General features: G+C 29.9%; 4 protein-coding genes and 1 long non-coding RNA gene across 12 annotated transcripts in view; 2 read left to right on the plus strand and 3 right to left on the minus strand.

Moving 5' to 3' along the window:
• Positions 1-1,782, minus strand: part of LOC124431324 (lachesin-like) — a 136,612-nt gene extending 134,830 nt beyond the window's left edge. For 3 of the 4 annotated variants that reach the window (XM_046979093.1, XM_046979084.1, XM_046979094.1), the window contains exons 1-2: positions 1,306-1,368; positions 643-727 (exon numbers count right to left, since the gene is read on the minus strand). The gene's annotated coding sequence lies outside the window, so the exon portion shown is untranslated. Of the gene's footprint in view, positions 1-642; positions 728-1,305; positions 1,369-1,758 lie in introns of those variants that run through there. The other variant, XM_046979086.1, reaches the window with a different exon arrangement.
• A 5,829-nt stretch (positions 1,783-7,611) lies between these two features.
• LOC124431323 (C2 domain-containing protein 3-like) lies at positions 7,612-14,813 on the plus strand. Of its 3 annotated transcripts, XM_046979082.1 has the most exons (13): positions 7,612-8,372; positions 8,499-9,154; positions 9,224-9,436; positions 9,527-9,628; positions 9,701-9,838; positions 9,918-10,193; positions 10,264-10,532; positions 10,602-10,751; positions 10,845-11,030; positions 11,122-12,135; positions 12,201-12,392; positions 12,503-12,786; positions 13,042-14,813. In XM_046979082.1, the coding sequence occupies exons 1-13, from the start codon at positions 8,206-8,208 to the stop codon at positions 14,456-14,458; spliced, it is 5,064 nt and encodes a 1,687-aa protein (XP_046835038.1). In that variant the 5' UTR covers positions 7,612-8,205; the 3' UTR covers positions 14,459-14,813. The 3 variants fall into 3 exon arrangements, with proteins under 3 accessions (XP_046835038.1, XP_046835037.1, XP_046835039.1); XM_046979081.1 differs by having other exon boundaries at positions 8,499-9,436; XM_046979083.1 differs by lacking the exon at positions 7,612-8,372 and having other exon boundaries at positions 8,513-8,637; positions 8,726-9,436.
• A 142-nt stretch (positions 14,814-14,955) lies between these two features.
• On the minus strand, positions 14,956-16,388 carry LOC124431325. The gene is made up of 5 exons (XM_046979095.1): positions 16,134-16,388; positions 15,866-16,047; positions 15,586-15,779; positions 15,267-15,519; positions 14,956-15,207 (listed from the first exon to the last, which is right to left on the minus strand). Exons 1-5 carry the CDS (start codon positions 16,138-16,140, stop codon positions 15,079-15,081), a joined length of 765 nt encoding a protein of 254 aa, XP_046835051.1. The 5' UTR covers positions 16,141-16,388; the 3' UTR covers positions 14,956-15,078.
• A 493-nt stretch (positions 16,389-16,881) lies between these two features.
• LOC124431360 (general transcription factor IIH subunit 1) lies at positions 16,882-20,344 on the plus strand. 3 transcript variants are annotated; one of them, XM_046979193.1, is made up of 8 exons: positions 16,882-17,019; positions 17,728-17,930; positions 18,280-18,481; positions 18,581-18,737; positions 18,852-19,394; positions 19,491-19,818; positions 19,930-20,105; positions 20,178-20,344. In XM_046979193.1, exons 2-8 carry the CDS (start codon positions 17,777-17,779, stop codon positions 20,298-20,300), a joined length of 1,683 nt encoding a protein of 560 aa, XP_046835149.1. In that variant the 5' UTR covers positions 16,882-17,019; positions 17,728-17,776; the 3' UTR covers positions 20,301-20,344. The 3 variants fall into 3 exon arrangements, with proteins under 3 accessions (XP_046835149.1, XP_046835150.1, XP_046835151.1); XM_046979194.1 differs by lacking the exon at positions 16,882-17,019 and adding an exon at positions 17,029-17,235; XM_046979195.1 differs by lacking the exon at positions 16,882-17,019 and adding an exon at positions 17,363-17,499.
• A 95-nt stretch (positions 20,345-20,439) lies between these two features.
• LOC124431362 lies at positions 20,440-22,374 on the minus strand. Its single transcript, XR_006943977.1, has 2 exons — positions 22,242-22,374; positions 20,440-22,168 (listed from the first exon to the last, which is right to left on the minus strand). It is a non-coding gene; the product is annotated as an uncharacterized LOC124431362 (long non-coding RNA).
• Positions 22,375-22,385: the final 11 nt, after the last annotated feature.

Here is a 22,385-nt window from a genome sequence, read left to right on the forward strand (position 1 = left end):
AAATTGATTTCAAGATTTCGTAAAAAAAAAAAAAAAAAAAAATTTTTAAGCATTGGAATATACCAGCCATTATTTCCAATGTAAATGATATATTATTCAAAAGTATTAATGATAAGTAATTAACGTCTGAAATAAAATTATTTAAAGTAACATATATAAAGCTTTTCGAGAGATATCGAAGTATGCGGCGAACTGTATCAGTATAAAGTATATAAATTTCTATGCTTTCCAGTGTAATAATAAACTTCCTATAATATTAAATATATAAATATAAAATTATTAAAATATTTTATATTAAAATATTCTATAATAAAATACAATGCTAGAAAGAAAATTAATCGACGCTTTCTTAGTTACGTACGTATATACATATATGCCGAAAGATTCTATAAAACTGACAAGGACAATAACTTTGTCAATGTCCCCTTGAACGCTCGACTGTTTTCGTGGCGAGCTCGGCCGAGGGATTTCTTAGAAATCTATAGTCCTATGATTGTATATATGTCAAATGCTACTTCTCTCTCTCTCTCTCTCTTATACACACACACTTTCTTGCTCGCTCTCTCTCTCTCTCTCTTTCTCTCTCTCTCTCTCTATTTCTCTATTAATATTCGCTTTGCCTTTAAAAAGAGACAGACTTACCTATATGCAGGACGAAGAGAAGTATGCGTAGAAAAAGCTGGAATATTTCATGCTGGGTCTTTCATTTCGTCAAATTCTTAGAAATCTGGAAAATGTAAGATGGATTGTTAGAGGATAAAAATCATTGTGTGAGTGTATATACGTAATGAATATAGAGGGATATGCAAAAAAACTTATATATAGTGCGTATGTACATATGTATATATATATATTTACGCATGATCTACGTATATACGTATATATATATATGTATATATGTATATATATATATGCGTAATGGGTATAAAGTATCTAAAGCTTATATATATATATATATATATATATATATATATGATGATATGGTGCGTATGTAGGTGTGTGGAAAAAATCGAATACAATACGAAATACGATTAATGACCATTAATAAATGATAAATTATTATCAAAAGCATCGTTAAAATGCGATTGGAAATGTCGACATCGTAGAAATAAAAGCAGAAAATTCGAGAAAAAGGTATGACGCAATAGCTTCCAAAATGACGCCAAGACGCAGATTTTATTTTCGCGAATATCTTTTAAACGAGACGATGCCCTAATTTACGAACATTCAACCGTGAAAATCGCGTTTTCCGCAATCGATTGATATACAGGAAGACGGTGTACATTAGAAAAATATACTAATTACCTGAAATTAATGAGGACGATACGGCTTCCCTGTCTAACTAGTGATCACCGAACACAAAATGGCGTCATATTCACCGGCAAGACGATTAAACAATTCGCGTCGCGCATGCGCAAATACGTTGCTAGTCAATTAATACGAAATGTTTCGATCTAATAATCGATAATATAAAATTGTTATAAATACGATATAAAATTATGCGAATCGTCGGAATACATCACAAATACACTAGAATCAAATAATCAAAAGAAAAAAATAAGATATATGGAAAAATAATTCCAAAAAGTACGAAAGAAAGAAAAGACGGTATATACGTTCACCATTTTTATTTTCATTAATATTTCTTTTTCAGTCCCGTTGTCACGATTTACGAATAATACACCATAGAAAGCACACTTTTAAGAATCGATTGATATATCGAAAGAAAATATATTTTAAAATATAAATTCTAATTACCTGTAATTAAAAGATGAACGATGCAGATTCTGTCACGAGTTAGTAACATTGACTTCGGTGGTAAAAAGATTCTCATCCTGCACATATTTTACGCCATCTTAATTAACGTCGTCTTTAATAAACGTAATTTCTCGATCTAATAATCGAAAATATAAAATTTTTATAAATACGTTATCTGAGTGTAGAAATCATCGGAATGCATCACAAATATTGTACAATTAAATAATTAGGAAGGAAAAGGTAAATCTATAGAGAAATAATGCTAAAAATTATGAAAAAAAGAAAAAAAACAATATACGATCGCCACTTCTATTTTCGTTAATATTCCATTTTTAATACCGTAGTCACGATTAATAAATAATGTATTTTAAAAAATACGTTTCTTGAAAATCAATTGATATACTGGAAAAGGATATGCTCCGTAAAAAAAAAATATGCTAATTACTCGTAATTAAAAAATAGGACGACACAAATTCTCTCACAAGTTGGCAAGATTGAGTTTAGTAAAAAAGAGATTCTCATCCTGCGCGTATGAAATTCCACCTTTTGATTATGGCGCCTAAAATAAAGATAATTTATCGGAATTTATTAATCGAAGAAAAAAAAAATTATGTGCATATAATAAGGAAATATATAAATCATCGGAAAGAAAGTGAATTTAAATGCATGGCGAATTCCAATCTTAGGAACATCGATAGATAAAGGATCAAATTAAAATCATTACATTCTTATAGTAAGTGGTATCGTTATCGAATTTATATCGTTTATAGATAATATTTCATGCAAGTGTTTCTTATAGAAAGAGAGAAAGAGAGAGAGAGAGAGAAGGTTTCTATGCATTCGACAAATTTTGTAGGTAGTTTGGATAACGTGACAACGACTTGAATAGTAAAGCAAAGAGAGAGAAAGAGAGAGAAGAGAAAGCGAGAGAAAGATAGAGAGAGTAAAGAGAGAGCGAAACAAAGAGAGAGAGAGAGAGAGAGAGATGGATAGAGAGAGAGACAAAGAGAGAGAAAGAGAAAGAGAGAGAGCTCGTCCGAAGTCACGTGCGCTTGCCATTTTGCTCCCTGTCGTAGCAACAACTCGCGTTAATAAAATACCCGCAAGAATTTAAGATTACAAAGTGGCGTTGGACTGGGTTGGGCGGGTTTGGGTGTGCGAGCTCGTATCCGTTAACAAGCACAGAATTATTAAGTACCGGCTGTGTTTAAAAAGGGGAGTTATCATCGAGTAAGCCGCTCACGTGGTGAATAACGATCATTCTTTTTCTTTTTCTTTCTCTCTCTCTCTCTCTCTCTCTCTCTTTTAGCTTTTCCTATCTTCTACAAACGAACCTAACCTCACTTATTTTCCTTACTTTTCCTTAGGAGCAATAACGATCGAAATTAGAATCGTTTAAAATAGGAAACAATCTGTTCTGACATACATATATCTCAGAAGAAAATATATGCACGTTCATTAGAAAATAAAGGATTCTTTAGAGGTAAATAATACATTGCAAAAGAGTAGGAATCTGTGTTAATGTTATTACGACGATCTAATAGAAAGGAAAATTCGATGGAAACCTTTTGAAATGTTTAAATAATGCAGCTCGAATAACAATGGATTTCATGAAACAGGAGAAAATAGCGAGATATTTGCTTAACTATTTCACCGAAATAAGATAGGACGTAAGTAAGTACGCTTTGCATCTCGCAATCTATTAACTCGACTTTCTTATTCCATTCTCCGTCCTTCTCGATCGATTCCAGTAGGTCCTTGGCCCTGCTAGTAGTAGGACCTTCTTCTTGCAAATCCTTTCAAGGAGATTTTCCGTTTCCACTAGAGTCTCTCTCTTTCGCTCTCTTCCCCCCCCCCTTCCCCTCTGGTCGAGCTTTTCGTTCGGTCAAGATATACAATAAAAACGAAGCTAGTTTTAAAAGTGTTCTGGTCGACAATGATAACGTACCTTCTTCCTTACTTCTACGTAGTTTCTTTGAACAGACCAATCGTATGTGTATCATATATTTATTTAAAGAATATCTACTCTTTCCCTCTCTCTCTCTCTCTCTCTCTCTTTCTCTTTCATTTTCTCTCTCTCTCTCGGGAAAAAGAAAAAAAAAATGATCGAAACGCTTCTCCATATTTCATCATATATGTAAACGTAATTTAATTGGAAAATCCTCTTGCTTTGTGCAGTTGAAAAAAGGAAGAAGAAGAGGAAGAAGAAGAAGAAGAAGAAAAAGAGGAGAAAGAGGGGAAAAAAAAAAAGAAATTACATACTAAAAGAGAGTTTCCAAACATTGAGAAGTAAACAGTAGTACAGAGTCCGTCGCGTATTTACCGGTTACCGGCCACTTTACTGCTATACTTTCGTATTTCCCGTTTGTACGGCCATTACGCGAACGCGGGAAACTTTAAATCCCTTTCATAAAAGTTACAAGTCATATGGGAGAAAAAGTTCTGGCTGGCCGTAACAAGTACGATGACTGTTTATTCTCGAATTAGCTTGCAAACAAGTAAGTAAGTTCTTTCTTCTTCTTTTTTTTTTTTTTTATTTTTTTCAAAATAAAAATCCAAATTTCCGTTGGAAAGTAATTAACATAAGGTATTCTCTTATTGATTAATTATTCGTAATAATATAGATTTTGCTGAATATTCTATGTTCGATGAAAATGAAAAATCAAAGATATATTTGATACAAAAATTTGAATGCAAAAATGTGACAAATTGACTCTCTTTCTACCCCCCCCCCACTCCTCTCTTTCTCTCTTTTTCTTTCATTCACTTTATCTTTCAACTCGCTTTATAGGAAACGTAGATAGAACGAATCGGGTTAACACGCTACGAGGAAAATATTTTCAACTACGCGTGCGATGGAACGATGAATTTCACTGGCGTACGACGAACGAGAAACCCACCCATTCGGTATCCGTCCTGTGGTGGAATTATTTATATTTACACGATTTTACATCCGAGCCGGAAGCATGCTCGGCATGGATCGAGCACGCGGATACGCGAACAGTGAAATCGACAGAATTTCAGGACGCTGTGGTCCTCTCGCGTGCGCGAGCTTCCACATGCATACTGCGTTAGCTTATGCACCAATGGATACGAATTTTACATTCTTACTTTCCTTTGGGATCAACTGTGGATACGATAAAATCCTCAGGGGCAATCTGATCTCTCTGACATAGAAAGTTAACAGCAACAAGAATTACTAAAGTTTGCGATCTTTTTTTTTTAAGATCGAATAAAAAAATTTGTTTGTTCACTGTAAAATCATAGAACGAAGAAGCAATGCTACATTTAATATATATGAATATATATTTATGTATATACTAATTATTTTCATTCAAATATTTCTAGGTTACGCAAAAAGGTGACATCTCGTTAAAATTCAAATTTTCGAGAATGAATATCGTTATATCTCGATGATTTCATTAAGTTTGATAACGACTAACAAAAATTTGTACGCATTTTGATATGGACGATCCGATTTAAAAATCATCCAATAATGCAGAGGAATCGTGGAAATATTAATCACGTAGAGAGATCTGCTCTATCGTTGAAATGGCAACCGAAACGTGGTAAATGTCTCCTGAACTGAAAACCGATGCTTTCGTTCCAATTAGCCAGAATAATGACTAATGTCGATGCGTAAAAGACAACACAGTTTTATGTAGATTGAACATACATACATATATATATATATATATATACATATGTACGTTACTTATGTACACACTATCTCTCTACCCCGTACGTATTCTACTTCGTTTTATTCGATGTACGATTAAAAGAACAAAGCTATATCAAAAGAGCATTTGAGAGGTTTGTTCTGAAAGAAATGAAATGAAAAAAAAAAAAACCAGGGGTAAACAATTAGGCAAGATAAAGAACATATCGAGTATTTGTGTTTTGATAGAGTTTCGTACATCAATGTCACAGAAAGTAATACGTTACTGATTACAAAGTTAAAGGAGATCATGCGAGGCACACAACTTTTCAACGGACACGTCGCTCACATTAAATTTTCCTCGAACATGAACGAACCACGTTACATGCTCGCAAAGTATATACATTTTCAATGATGGACAAGTTATAACGAGTTATAACTACTACTCGCGAACAGTTCCCAAAGCACTATTACATTGAAACGTTGAATAGCTTTAGCTTTGGGGGCAAGGTTAAATGAGTAGGATATTTATTCCCACCTTTCAACAAATTGCCAAGCCTGAATAGGCATCTAAAGTCATTAACAGCAATTGAATAAATTCAATCGTTAATTACAATTTCTAACTGAGTAATTCAATCAGATCGATTAATAATTATGATTAATTGTTGTCCTCGTTGAATCTTTCAAATCTTTGTAAAATCACGAAAAGATCATCATGAGAGACAATTGATCAAAGCAATGTTTCTAAGAAACATTAATCTATAAATTAATTCGAATGATAGAAAATAGGAATATAATAGATTTCTTTTTTTCTTCTTTTTTTTTTTTTTTTTCAAGAATCTGAAAATACAACAAGCGTGTTCCACTGACCCTCTTTCTCATCAATGACCGGAATCAAAGCTACAAAAGCTACGATATATTTCAGTGTTCGTTCACAAAGCCGATTCCGGCAGATCATACATATATAGCTTGTATATATTGCGTATGTGCGTCAATAAACGCGAGCAAGTGCAACCGATATGGATACAGTTCGAGATGGAGAGGAAACAAAAGTGGAAAAAAAAACGAAAAAATAAATAAATAAATAAATAAATGAAATTAGAATGCATTGAATTTTTATCGAAATTTCCAGTATCAACTTATATCTTTGTCGGCAATCAGATCGGACTGAAATTGTTTTTAATTGGAGAACTTAATAACAGTATACAGATCGATTATACTTTGATCTCGATAACTTACTCGATAATTTATTAACGCATGTACGTACGTATAATATGATATTTTTTTAAAGTTTAAAAAATATTATGATGCATCAAAATATAAAAGAAAGATCGTACAAAAGAAAAAAGAAACGAAAATAGGATTTAACTTTAATAAACATGACTTGCGTGCGTGTTACTTGTAAAATAATTCATTGTAAAGTAAATATTTATAATTAACGCAGTGGAACGGCAAATATAGTAAATAATAGGTAGTTGGATAAAATTACGATTTGTAATATACTAAAAGTATCGCGTTAAAATTATTCGCTGATCCTTTTTGGATAATTCGTAAGACTATATTTATACAATATAAAATTTCTCTCGGTACGTTAAAATTTGTCGAGCCTAACGAGATGTGTCATGTTAAATAGCTTTAAATGACATATTCGAGATAAATGTGTAGATAAATAAAATGATGCTGCATAAGCAAGCAAGCTAATTATGCGCGTACGTATGTATGTTCGTTCGTCGCTTCGAATAGATATAAATTTGTCATTAACTTATTTACCGCGAGCTAATCCTATATAATAATCCTACGATATATAATGATCTATGAGCTTTTGACTTTTACCCTTAGCAATTACTACAGTTAATAATACATGAACGAGAGCTAATATTATCATCGACTATAGAGAAGAGAAAACGCCAAAGATACATATAGATTGTGTACATATGTATATCCCATGTAGATAAAATTGATATCCGAATACTTGCTATTGAAAGCATTTATTAATTACCAAATTTTCTAAGTATAGGAAATGATTAATCATCAATTTTCTGACCGAACGTAAATTGATTATTACATATGATTTCACTATTTATAATTATTCAAACAATATATTATTATTATTAATATATTCCCACTTCATTTTCTCTGGGAATTAATATTACTCGTTAGATGGATTGCTTTAGATCATGTATTTTAATACAAATATATCACTGAATTGATCGATTTCAATTTGAAATTATCCACCAATTTCAAAGTTTTACGAATAGCTGTTGGTAATAAAAAAACCATTGAGTGTTCGTTGATAAAACAGTTCTCTGCAGAAAGAAAGTGCATGGAGAGTGTAATTCTATTATACCGATTGGTTCAAAAGAATTCGTTAGAGTAATTCGCAAAAAATAATGTGGAGACGAACGAAACTCGCCTAAATATCGCCATTATACTTTTCAGTAATCCACTATTTTCTTTCTGAATTTATGCGATATTTATAATGCTAGAATAGTACTGATATTCCTTCGTATTCCTATAAAGTATGCATTGTGTCAACCAATTTCGCATTTAAATGCGTCTACCACGACGATTGAATATTGCATAAAAATTTATAAAGAACTAGTGATCCGAGAAAATGTGAAGCAGTTATAACTGAATAATAAAGTTTAACACACAGCTGAGATTTAATTAATATTTTTTAACCGTTTCATTGCATCACAACGTTTTGTACAATTTGATGAAATCGTTTAAATTAACCTAAAATTCTCAGGCTCAAGTGAGTTAGTTATGCATTATATAGTAAAAATCAAATGGATTCGAAGGTGAAACCGTGTAGGTCATTACCACCTATGGTCGAAGGCAAAATTCACGGTTATTTATGGCTGATTATAGACGAAGTTCTTTGGTATAAAAATAATCCTGAAAATATCACAGTGTTTGCTTCTTGGTGGGGTGAACAGGATAATGCTAAATTCAGGTAAATCATTAATTATAATACATTGGATAAGAGATGATTGCTCCTTATTTTGCAATGACAAATTTTTCAACAAAATGTCAAGCTCATCTAATCACTGTATCATTAAACTTTTATTTTTTTTTTTAGACCTATTGACATTAGAACAAATACAATAAGGCCTAGTCAAGATACAGCTCAAATATATAGTATCAGAACGAATAGCAATCTATTTAAGGAATATATTAAAAATTGTGAAACTATAGAATTAGTTGTAATTGATGAAGAGGTAAATCAAATCATAGGAACATCTGAAGTCAATGAATTACTAGATATTTTTGAACAGAAACCTTTTTTTAAATATTTTCCAATATTAGATAAAAATAGAAGTCAAATAGGAGAAGTGCATGTCGGAATAAAATTTAATTTAAATGCATCAAAAGCTACAACTATGCATTTAAAAGTACATAAACTTCAAAAAAAACAAACTAAGAACAAGATATTGCTTTCTCCTCCTGATACAAATTCACATTGCAAAGAATTAAGAATTCATGATATTTCATTAAGCGAAAGATTTGGTAATACTAATGAAGATAGATCAAATGCACCTGTAGAAATAGATTCAAAAGACATTTATAGATCTATTTTAAAAACTAAAAGGGCCAAGTTCCAAGAACCTTTGCACAATTGTAATGCGGCAGTGACTGATAAACTCGTTGCCCAAGTTGTTGCTAGAGCACAAAAACTTAGAGGGGCTATATTAAAAGAAACTTATGATGAAGATCCTCTGGCATTAAGTGACACTGGTCTGAGTAATAGTTTTCTTAATGATGTTCCTGTTGAAAAAGAAGCAAAATTATATGAATATTTTTTAGGCAAAGAAATGAGTGTATCCGACGAACGTAAAGCACTAAATACTTTAAGATCAACATCACCGACACCTAGTTTAATTGACTTAGCGTCAGAAGCTATTGCTTCTTCTCAGTCTAATAATGCACCAATTACTGATAATAAAACATCTCTAAATACGTCTAATTCAATGATAGTAGAATCATTGACAAAGTGTTTACCTCAGGATAAACAAAATGGTATACATTGAATTTATTATTTCGTTAAGTACTATCAATAGATCATTGTGAGTTTTATATAAAAATAATTATTTTATTATCATTTTTTAGAAATGTCTCCATTGGATCATATAGATAGTATACGAATTTTTATTGACTCATTTGTATTAAATCCTGCAGGCTATCGTCGTGTTAAATCATCTTGTGTATCACGTAAGTGAATTTAATATTGTATGTTATCAAAAATTATATTTAAAATTAAAGTATACATTAAATATTTTATAGGTAATGATAATACACTATTATCTGTAACATATTTTGTACAATATAATACTACTTTTAAGCCCCCTACACAAGCAAATCATAAACTATTGAGAGATGATAAATCAGTAAGAATATCTTCTAAGCGTAAATCAGGACAAGGTAATAATATTGTTATAGTATTCATTCACCAATAGCTTATACTAATTGTTAATATAATTTCAACATATCTTTTTTATAGTAATTCATTTTGATCATGAAAGGATATATAACATACCTAAATTTAATATACATCAAGATTTTCCATTATGTTTTAAAATTTTGTCACGACATCTTAATCAGAAATCACCAACTGAATTAGGTTCTGGTATGATGTATATTAGTGACATTGTAAAAACAGAAAATTTGAGTTTGTCGCAGAGATTAGCTGTAATTAACAAAGGCATTAAAATAGGAGAGTTAAAAGTTACTACAGAATTAGGATGTGATTCAGTCCACTTTGGAAAACAATACATAGGTAAGTTTGAAGAAAAATAAATATGATATTGAAATATACATTTTTGTTATATTTGAACATTTTTAAACAGAAGCTGTAATGTCTGGAAAGGAAAATATTCCTGTATTAAACGTGAGATCTTTATTAAATACGGATATTGATAGATGTAAAACTGCAACGGGAACACAATCCAAAACAAGTAATAGTGTTTCATCTTCTTCAACGAAAAGAATAGAATGTTTACACATGGATAATACCAATAACATGGTTACTAAAAAGGATGGATCAGAACATACAAACCAAAACATTGATGATAGAAAAGTAGATATAACAGAACCGGATAATAAGAATCATAATAATGTAAAAAATTTTCATAAACTTTTTATTTTCAATGTTGTTCCATGTATAATTTCATATTAAAATTTGCAGATTTTGCTTCATGGATTAATATATATAGCGGAAGCTAAAGATTTGTTGGAATTAAATACATTCTTAATATGTAGAGCATTCTGGTTGCAAGACAAAGGTACAAGTCAATTATGCAGTAACACACGAAACCCATATTATCATTTTTGCCAAGTATGTTCTTACATATATTTTATACAAAATTCTTTTCATATTCAAAGTTCTTCTTTATTACATCATTTATACATTCTGTTTTTTTTTTTGCAGTTAGTACCTTTAATTTATGGCAATGCATTACTAGAACGAATTAAAGATAATTATATAATTGTAGAAGTATATTATAAAAATTCTGTAGGAATGAATAATTTGTTGGGAATCGCAAAATTACCTGTGCATCAATTATACATTGCTTATAGGGATCCAATTGTATTACCACATTTATTATCATCTAAAGTATGTGTTGTTATGTATTATATGTCAAATTATCACATTTTCAAAATGATATTGTAAGAAAAACATTGAAATTGTATAACTATCTTTCCAGTATCCTATAATAAGCGTAGATGAATGGGTATCAATCAATAATCCAGTTACTAGTCAATCATGTGGACAATTACTTGCATTAGTTGCACTTGGAACTGCTGAACAAATAGCACTTTTAGAAATGTCACGAGGTCTTAGATGTCAGACTGTAGTGCCACAGGCAATACGTGATTATTCATATAATTATAATGATCACAGAAAACAAACAGACAACACAAGTGAAATAATGAGAACTGCTGATCTTAATATGCAGTTAAATAGTGAGATATCTCAATATAAAGATAATTATATGCATCATATAGATGACGTTGGAAATAATTCTAACACAATCAATTTTAAAACTCAAGAAAGTCAAACAGATATATCGACTCTTAAAGAATCAAAGTCTGCATCTAGTAACTTACCACAGGATGGTGTTTTAAATTCAGAGCGATTAGTTTTACATACGTTAGTAGATCGATTAGCGCATGCATTAAATGTTACGAAAACTATGAATCAAGCAGCCCAAACTGAACAAGAAATCGATAGAAAAAAACAGACAGATATTGAAGTACAGTCATGTATAAACTCTTTACGTTGCAACAGTATATCCGATGATAGTAATAGCGATAGTCCTGGGAACAATCTTTATTTACCTACAGAAATGTACAGAAGTGTCGGTGTTGGAGCTGAATTTGATGAACCAATAAAACAAGGACCAAGTGGTACTTACAATAACACTTATTATTATCCAGCAACTCATGTACAAAATTTAGAAAGCAAAACCACCATTTTAAGCAGTGATGAGAGCTTTTTTAGAGCACTTATAGAGATTGAATGTGCATTACATTTACCAAAAGTAGAGAAACTTAATGAGAGTATAGAACCAACTACTTATGTGACTTTTCAAACAACTCAGGCTGATTCTATGAATCAATTACAGTCGTACATGATAACAAATGTTTATCCGCATAGTTGTAATCCAAGATGGGAATGGAAATGTGATACAAAAATATCGACAGAATTACTAACACACGTATGTATTTTATACTTAGCTTGAATAATAAATTATATTGAAATTTATTTCATTATTCCTTTCAGGATGAAAAACGCTTGATTTTAAAAGTTTGGCGTTTATTTAATACAGATATAAGTACAGATATTGACATGGAAAGAGATATAGTGATTGGATTTTCTGCTATTGATGTATCTGTATTAACTACTGGTTTTCCATCTGTGTCAGGATGGTTTCATATCATGGATTTTACAGGAAAATGTAATGGTCAAATCAAGGTACATATTTTGTTTTAATTTTACATGTGTTATGCATAAAGTGTTATACATATGTGTATGCATAAAGATCTCAAAGTTTTTCCTACATTTATTGCATAATTAAATTTTAGGTAGGAATAACTCCTTTGGATAATATGTCAGGTTTTGTAAAATCATCTACGTCAACAAGTACTACACAAATACCGTTATGTGATTCATCACGATCAAACGAATCTTCATTATGCAATCATAATGTATTTTTAAATAACATAGAGTCGAATAATACCCAACAACCTCCATTAACAACTACATATAATACAATGGGCAGTTTTACTGAATGTGGTAGTCATCCTACGATAGATATTACTCAAAGTTTTGAAGATATGTCTATGTCTTTTCTTTCTTCATCTTTAAAGTAAGTTGCAAACAATATATATATATATATATATATATATATATATATATATATATATATATATACACGGGGTATTTCCTTTATCTTCATACCAAACATTTGTAAAAACATTTTCCTGACAGGTTCAATCCTTCGCGAGATAATTCAACATTGCGAGTTGAAGGAAATACTGTGTATATATAAAATTAAAAAATATGAATAATAATAAAAGTATTTATAAATATAAATAATACTTAAATTGATTATTTTTCATAGGCAAAAATTGGCAGAGTTAGACGAAATAACGAAACGTCTGCAGTCGCGTTTACATGATGTAACAAACACTGCTTTTGAAGATTATTTTGATAATGACTTTGACTTGAATGAAATACATAGTGATAATGAAAATATTGATAATAGAAATACAGATTCTATACTTCCTATGGCTCATATATCAGGTACACATGATACATGGCAAAATGCACCAAGTAATCATAATATACACATGCATATAAATAATGAATATAAACAATTGCCTGAACGCATGAATGATAATTTGATAACAAATGTAAATTTATCCAATGTCAGACCTACTTTGAATTTTGCTTCACAGTCCAATTCTAATTTATTGAGTAACCATTATCAACGAGAATATCATATACAAAATGATAATGCATCGTACAATAATGAGGCTTATCCTTTAAGAGGAACAAAAGTACATATAAATCATTTACTTGATAAACTTTCCTTAGAACATCCAGTGAAACCTTACATAACAGCTGGTTCATCAATGAGAAAAAATGTAATTGATTTATTAACAACCGTTCATAAAGATAATGCACAAAATAATAACAAAAAGAATAAACTGGAACTTATTAAGAAACCAACATCTATGCAAATAGAAAACAGGGATCAAAGTACAGAAACTCTATCAAATTGGATGACCGATAATACTGTTGCTCCAACAAATGTAACTGCAACTCTTAACAAATCTTCACTTACATCCTACAATAAAATATCAACAGTTATACGAGAAGAGTTAGTTGCAGAAGAAAATAATGATACATTGAAAAATGACGACGAGTTAACAAATCTGCTCATTACTTCTAACGTTCGCCATATGGATTTAGATAACATTTTCAATCCACTTTTATATCAGCATTTAGTACCAGATCTTCAAGTATCGAACAGTGTATCACCAGAGACACAAGCGATAGAACAATTAGATACTCGATATTCTAAAAGTTTTGGCACTGCCATAAATAATGGATTAAATGATACGCAAGATAAAATAGAAACAATAGCGTTATCTCCAAATAAAAATATCAATGAAAAAGATAAAGAGAAAATATCAGAATCTGTTGGAAATACAGAAATTTTTAGACTTACACCTTCTGGTATTTCAGAAAATGTTGATGGTAATATCCATGTAACCGTTATTCATAATCCTACTAATAATGATTTAATGGCAAGTAATAGTACAGAATCAACAACTACTATCTCTCTCAGTAAATCATCAATGAGACAAAGTGAAATGGAAATAGATGAAAATAGTTATTATAATTCATCTGATATATCTGTTATCGCTGCATCAAGACAAGCACCAGACGGTGGAAACCCTATGGAAGATAGTTCGAAAATATTACCAAGAAAGCAAACAACTGATACATCAGATTTATCATCAAGCAGTTAAAATTGTATAGATGTACAAGGACATCAAAGTATTCATTAATGTTGATCGCGAATTTTAAATTTCTTAAAAAATATTGCATTTTCAATTTACTACTTTGTAATACTTTCTTTGTAACAAAAAAGTACAGGTGTGAACGTGCACTATTATAGTAATACAATTACGCTATTACTAATCTCGAATACTTGCCAAATATGAACATGTAAGAGTAGGTATAAGATGACATTTAAAAATTGTCAAGAACGTCCTTTCTCTATCGACTGATTACCGTGTATACGTAATGATAATATCAAACAAAAATGTTAAATACTATCCATATTCTATCATTGGAAATATATCTATTATATTATTTGAAGTATTTATTATAAGTATTATACTTATATATCAATATTTTTATATCATCTTTGTGTAAATAAGATCGCATAATGTATAAATTGATGATTATATTATATGAAATTTATTATACATTATAAGCTATAAATTAGATTAAAGATCATAGATTATGGATTACATTATATAAAGTTTATTTAAAAGTGAAATAAAATAAGTCTACTTACAATGCTTTTTGTCTATTGAAAAAGGCATACAAGTACAAAGATGCAGCATTTGATAAAATATTGAATTTAATTTTTTAAATAAGAAGTCAAATATGTTTCCTTAACTAGTCTTTGTTTCAACAGCTTAGGATGCATTAACCAAATGTTAGCATCAGTACCCTCATGCTGATGAATGTCTGAACAATCACGTATTCTCTAAAATAAAGATGCTTATAATATGAAATAATCCATATCGGAATAAGTAAAATACTTACAGAAAAACGATTTAATTCTTCCCTTTTATACTTTGTTTGTTTTTGGAATTCATCGGTCATGCATGGTCTACACAAGAAAATTTTATTGTTGCAATGCCAATAATCCCCTACGGGTTTTTGTCCACAAATTTTACACACATCTGTATTATTACTACAACATTTAAATTGTACTCCAAGTCTCATCTTAACTCTACCACCAAAACTATGTTCAAATGCAATTTCTTTTTTTTCTATTGGTGTATATGTTCCTGGTCTATGATAATTTAAAATGTAATGTGCATGAATTATTTATTCATTTTTTTCTAATTAAATAGATTACCCAGGATTCACATTAGGAATAAACGTAGTCCTTTTAGCAGAAGTTGCAAAAGGAAATCTTGATTCTTTGGTAGGCTTGAAACTACTAACGATATTATAATCTGCTGGAGATGGAAAATCTTCATCATGTTTAATTGTATGTATCGTTCTAGTAATGCCACCATATCCTTTCTTACTAATACTATGTAAACATGGCTATAATCGAAAGAAAATACATATTATTTCTTCAAACAAAGTAAAAAAATTAATAATACATTAAACTGTAATAATTATAAACATGCTTTATTTTTAGTGGCCAGAAATGAATCCATAACGTTATATGTATTAGGAGTAATGTTTTCATAATTATCTTTTATATAATATCTCATAAAAGAAGTCGTGTCTCTTTTAGACATATCATGTGGACATCCAGAACCAAAACATATTTTTTGGCGTTCTTGTTTTTTAATTACATACTGAAAATCTTTGAAGGAGAATAATATTAACAATTAATTCAAACATTATTAATGCTAAATAATTAATAAAATAAATAACATCTTAATATCATACCTTCCATTCTTTTTTAATTAAAAATTAATTTCTTTTTTATTAGATATATTATAATATCTAATAAAGAGCAGAATTAGGTTATGATAGTATATTATTATGGCAACGAGTGAAATAAGAACTATCAAAGTTCATATATGAATTAACCGAAAATTTCATATCGCATATTAACAATATCACTAACGTCATTCGCATAATAAAAAAAAGTAAATGAAAAGATTGAGAATTTAATTAAAGGGAGCATGACATTTCTTTTCTCTAAATTGATGTACTTCTTTTCTTTGCTTAGAAATAAAATATAATTGATATAAATTGAAAACAAACAAAAATGGATTCACACAATCACACAATTATATAGCATAAAATTATAAAGAATAAAAATATAGAAAGAATTGTGTTCTTATAATGATACTAAGTTTTATAGATCAAATTTAATAAAGAATCTGAAAAGCAATTCATTTGAATTTGGCGCGTAGAACGTGTATCGCCAAATTGCGCATGCTCAAAAATGATTACAAGCGTGACATTAACGCTGTTTTAGTCAAATTCACAACTATAAACATAACAATTCGTATCATGCGAAATAATTAGATAAATATTTAGGGTGAAACACGAACATTTAAAGATATGAAATATATTCGATGAGAAATACTCGACAAAAGTACAATAACGAAGAATATAAATGTATGGAAGTGAAAACAATAGCTCGGTTGGAATGTTGATTAACGTAGTATACCGGCTTCAGCTGGTCGATGGTGTTATTTGTACCGACGGTCCGTCCGTAGCCGTCTTCGCTTCGCGATGCGTCCACCGATGTGTGTTTCTGCACATGGCCGTGCCGCCCGTCAGGACTGTATATCGTTCCACGCTCTTTCGCACTTTACTACCGGTAAATGTCCCTTTCTCCATCGTATTTTTGGTTTATGTGAATTAGAAAAGTTTATTTAATCATTCGAATTGTGTAAAATACAAGTTTTCTACCGATAAAAGTAAATTACAAGTTCTAAGTGCGTACCACGGCCGCATCCTTTTGGTATTGCCCTGTGAGAGACATAGTCAGCATTTTATCATACATGTTTATTCATATCGGAGCTTATTACTATTCGTGAGTCCGGTTGATGTTTTTCACCATTTCATTTAAATAAATTTCTCTTCGAATCTTCTCTCCTTGCAATGTCGTACTCAAGGACATGATGACAAACAAATCGGTGTCGCTATATAGAACAACGTATTTCCTACTACACACGCATACGCAAGCCTTATTTCCTTTGTTGTATACGACATAATTGTTTAACTATAATTCTTTAATTATTTAACCTTGAATACACTTTTATAATACCTGATGTTCACAACTTTGTCTTGATTTAATGTAACTTATTTCTTTTATTTTTTCATTTTTATTTTGGTCAAAATAAATCTAACAAAAACAATATAATCTTTCTCTAATGTTGTTGCATTATAATATTTTAATAAAAACACAATGTATATCACAAAATTATGTATACGATCGAACAAATATTTTCTTCGTAAATTCTAAAAAATTTAATTTATTTTCAATGTATAGTAGTAAATCATTACTATGATTTATCTTTTACAGAATATAATCTATTGATCTTAGAAGAATTATACGATATATTACATCCACCATGACTACATCATCGGAAGATGTTTTAATGCAAGTGGGACAAGTACGTTATAAGAAGGGAGATGGTACATTATATGTTATGAATGAACGAATAGCTTGGATGCTCGATAATAGGGATACTGTATCTGTCAGTCACAAATACGCTGACATTAAATGTAAGAATTTAAACGTTTTTGTAATTAATAAATTAATGTTTAATAAATGAATAGAAAAAAATCAAGGTGCTGTATCTCTAATGGATTTATCATTATTATATTAATAATTGAATTATATGTTGTTCAAGTCAATGTTAAAATTTTTGGAATATTCATTAACAAAATGTTTTGTATACTTACTAAATGATTATATATGTTTTTCAAAATTTTGATATTACATTTTATAATATAATATTATTTTCATAATATGATATATGTGATTAACATAGATGTTCTTGTCGATGTGATTATTCATTTAAAAGATAAATAATAAATATAAAATATAATTTTTAATGATTTATCTTTTTAGTACAAAAGATATCACCTGAAGGAAAATCAAAAATACAGTTACAAGTGGTACTACATGATGGATCCTCGTCTACGTTTCATTTTGTAAATCGTAATGGACAAGAAGCACAAATTAAAGATCGAGATGATGTCAAAGAATTACTTCAGCAACTATTACCAAAATTTAAAAGAAAAGTAAACAAAGAATTAGAAGAAAAAAACAGGTAGTTACTCTTATTTATTTTTATTTGCTAATGTTTGGTAATATTTATTATACTATTATTTACTGTAATATTTCATATTATAGTAATGTTGTTTTACAGAATGTTACAAGAAAATCCTGTCTTGTTACAATTATATCGTGATTTAGTAATACCGCAAGTTATTACTTCTGAAGAATTTTGGACTCAACACGCTGCAGAATACACACGTGCTAAGAAAGTTCAACGTCAAGAGATAGGTGTCAATGGTGCTTTTTTAGTAAGACAATTTATTATTATACTATTTGTCGTTTATTATGTTTGAAATAGAAGAATACATTTTTTTTTTTTTTTTTTTTTTTTAATTACAAACGATTATTTTTTCAATGTTTAGGCTGATATTAAACCACAGACCGATGGTTGTAATGGACTGAAATATAATCTAACCATAGACGTTATAGAATGTATATTTAAAACTTATCCAGCAGTCAAAAGAAAACATCAAGAAAATGTACCTCATAAAATGACGGAAGCAGATTTTTGGACAAAATTCTTTCAGTCTCATTATTTTCATCGGGATCGTATCAATGCAGGGACCAAGGATCTATTTACCGAATGTGCCAAGATAGATGATCAAGAACTTAAAAAAGATATTCAATCTGGAATAAATGATCCTTTGGTTGATATAACTTCCTTTGAGGACCAAACATTAGATGAAAATTATGGAAGTGGCTTAAGTAAATCCGACAAAACTTCAGGGAATATTGTTCATCAAAGTATGATCAAAAGATTTAATCAACATAGTATTATGGTTTTGAAAGCTAGCACTACTAAACAATCTACACAGAATTCTCAACCACAGTTAAATGGATCAACGCCATCTGTAAGCAAAGCTTCCACCAATGATCAACCAGATATCCAGCCAAAGAATAAAAAGGTAAGAATGTTTTTGTTTTCTTTTGTCTTCATGTACTTTATAATATTCATTTTAAAGGAATATTAAAAAATTTCCATAAATCTTATCTTTTTACAGCTTAGGATACAAGAGAAATTAATTTATGATGACCTCGATGCTAGCTGTGACTCAAATACAAATAATGGTGCACCATTATGTTTAACACATGTAGATAGGTATTTGCATGGGCCTGTGCCAGGATATGGAATGACAGAAGCACCCTCAGATGAACTTTTAATGGCAGTAAATCAATTACAAAAAGAAGCAGCTTCTTGGATTTCAGGAAATGGTTTGCCAAGACAAGCTCCTACTTCATTAGTTAGTCCAGCTGCAGCTGTATCAGCTTTAGGAGAATTGACACCCGGTGGATCTCTTATGAAAAGCTTTAGAGAAGAAAGTCTTGGACGTAAATATATATATATATATATATATATTGGGTACTTTACCCAAATATTTGGTACTTTATAATAAAATCTATAAAATAAATTTATATTAATTGTTCGATTATTTATTGCAGAGTTAATACCAAAGGATTTGGAAACAGAATTACGTAATGTATATGTTTGTATATGTCAACTATTAAGGCACTTTTGGAGAAGTTTTCCACCTACAACACCACAACTTGAGGAGAAAGCAATTAGGATGCATGAAGCTTTACATAGATTTCATTCGGTTAAACTTAAGCCATTTGAAGTATGTATAATTTACATTATTTGTATACTTTTGATTTTAATGGAATATATTTTTTCATATGTTATATTTTAGGATCGTGTTCAAAGAGAATTTTCTGCAATTAGTCAACACTTAACCAGTCATTTAAATCAATTATTGAATACTGCATATAGAAAATTTGCACTATGGCAACAACGTAAAATGCAAATGAGGTAGCCATTCATTAATGTTCTAAAATAAAATACAACACACAAATAAAACAGAGCAATACCAATCATCCTACATATATTGCATTTTATAACGTTACCGTAATTAGGTGTTGATATGGATGTATTTCACAAAAACCAAAGCCAAGTTGAGTTACACATCCTATGCTGCCAAGCATTGTTTGTTTATTTATTAATACTTAAATATGTTCTATATCATAAAACTGTCTTTACAAATTTTTCATTGGAAGTCAGGTCACAACAATTACCATCAATACATGTTTATTTTCATAATATGTAGTTTATAGATTATTTATTTAATTTCTATAGATTGTTAAGATAATTTACATGTATTGCATTATCAGTAAACAGATATTAGTATTTTTAAGATCATTGCAAAGAGCATCAATATTGTCAATGAAAAAAAAAAAAATGATTAATTTATTTCCATCATATAAATTGCGTTGACTTTTATTTATTTTAAATAAAAATTTATTGATGTTCCAATTTGCAAAAATATATAATAATGAAAAATTATGAATGGAGGTTTTAGGATTTGTAAAATGCAAACGTTTTGCCAAGTACGAGTAATAAGAAATATCTGACTATTGCAAGATATCAAAAGAGGGATGAAACTGCCACTGCACAATTTAGAATAAAATATTTCTATTTTATATTACCACTTGGCTTAAAGAATATTTTTTATTTGTTATAATAAAAATATCCTAACACGCTCTTGATTGTCTTTTTAATAAAATATATGCTATAGATAATTCATATGAGAACATTTGTAATGTACTACAAAGATATATTATAATTCATAAGTTTTATAAGTTGTGTATACTATTTTTTTCTTTTTTCTTTATTATTATTATTATTATTATTATTATTTGATTTCATTGCAGTGGCTATGTGTTATCTGATATTTGCAATATGATCAACTAAGTGTCTTATTGTCGAATCCTACTTTTTCTTTATACCATTATGTAGATAAGATATTTTTTCTTTTCTGTCCTTTTTTCTTTTTTTTTCTTTTTTTTTTCTTTAATATAAAACTTAAATTTTTAAATTTATTAAACTTTTTTTCTTTCTCTACTATATGGTAATAATTTAACATGATTTATGCAAGATATAATCATTATTACAATTGATAACAAATTAATCTAAATTGCAGAGTAGAGTTTACTATTATTATAATTATTAATATTATTATTATTATTATTATTGTCATAACGATTATAAATATATATTCTTACATTATCATTCTAATAAATGTTATTATTGCGAATTTGATCTATCGATAATTATCCGAAAAACCTTTGTGCTTTTTTATAGAAAGAAGATGGGACACACATTCCTGATTGAATTTAATATTTTATTTAATCATAATATACGTTTTCTTACAGCGTTTTTAACATTACAAACGTACTTTAATTTCTATTTATGAAATAATAGAAAAATTAAAAAAGAAAAAAAGATAATTATGTAAATGTTTGAAAAAGCGTTCGTGATATGATTTGCGAATTTGTAAATTTTCAAAAAAACCCGCCAATTAATCTCCATTCCCTCCCTCCCACCATTTCTACACTCACATCACACACATAGGCGCGATCCTTCCTCCTACACATAGAATCGATAGATGGCGTGCTTTATTGTTGACTTGGATTAAAATGGCGACCTATAATGAGCGCACGGGGGCAATACCGTTAAATTCCCCGCGATAAATGAGCCTGTGCGAATTCATCTCACCGCGGTGTATGTGCAGAAGCGCCGGGTGGTTTGAGGTGTACCCGGCATGTTCAGATTTTTGCGGACGCTCGAATCATGTGAGCGGAGCAACGGTGCCACCCGATCGTGTGTCGTGCGTTGGCCAAGTATCTGTGGCCATATTTACTGTGTTATTCTTAAAGACATCGTATCTCTTCGTACACCGGCGAACATAATCGAATACCTATGCACACGGCTCTACGATATCGAAGAAAACAATCGTCGTTGTCCAGACATTTGTAGAATACGCGAAGAACGTGACGATCCTCATTCCTTGACGATCAAGTACCCACCACTAGCAGTGAGCTATTGGTATACTGTATTCAAG

This window comes from Vespa crabro, chromosome 21 (genome assembly GCF_910589235.1).
Source record: "Vespa crabro chromosome 21, iyVesCrab1.2, whole genome shotgun sequence".
NCBI lineage: Eukaryota > Metazoa > Arthropoda > Insecta > Hymenoptera > Vespidae > Vespa > Vespa crabro.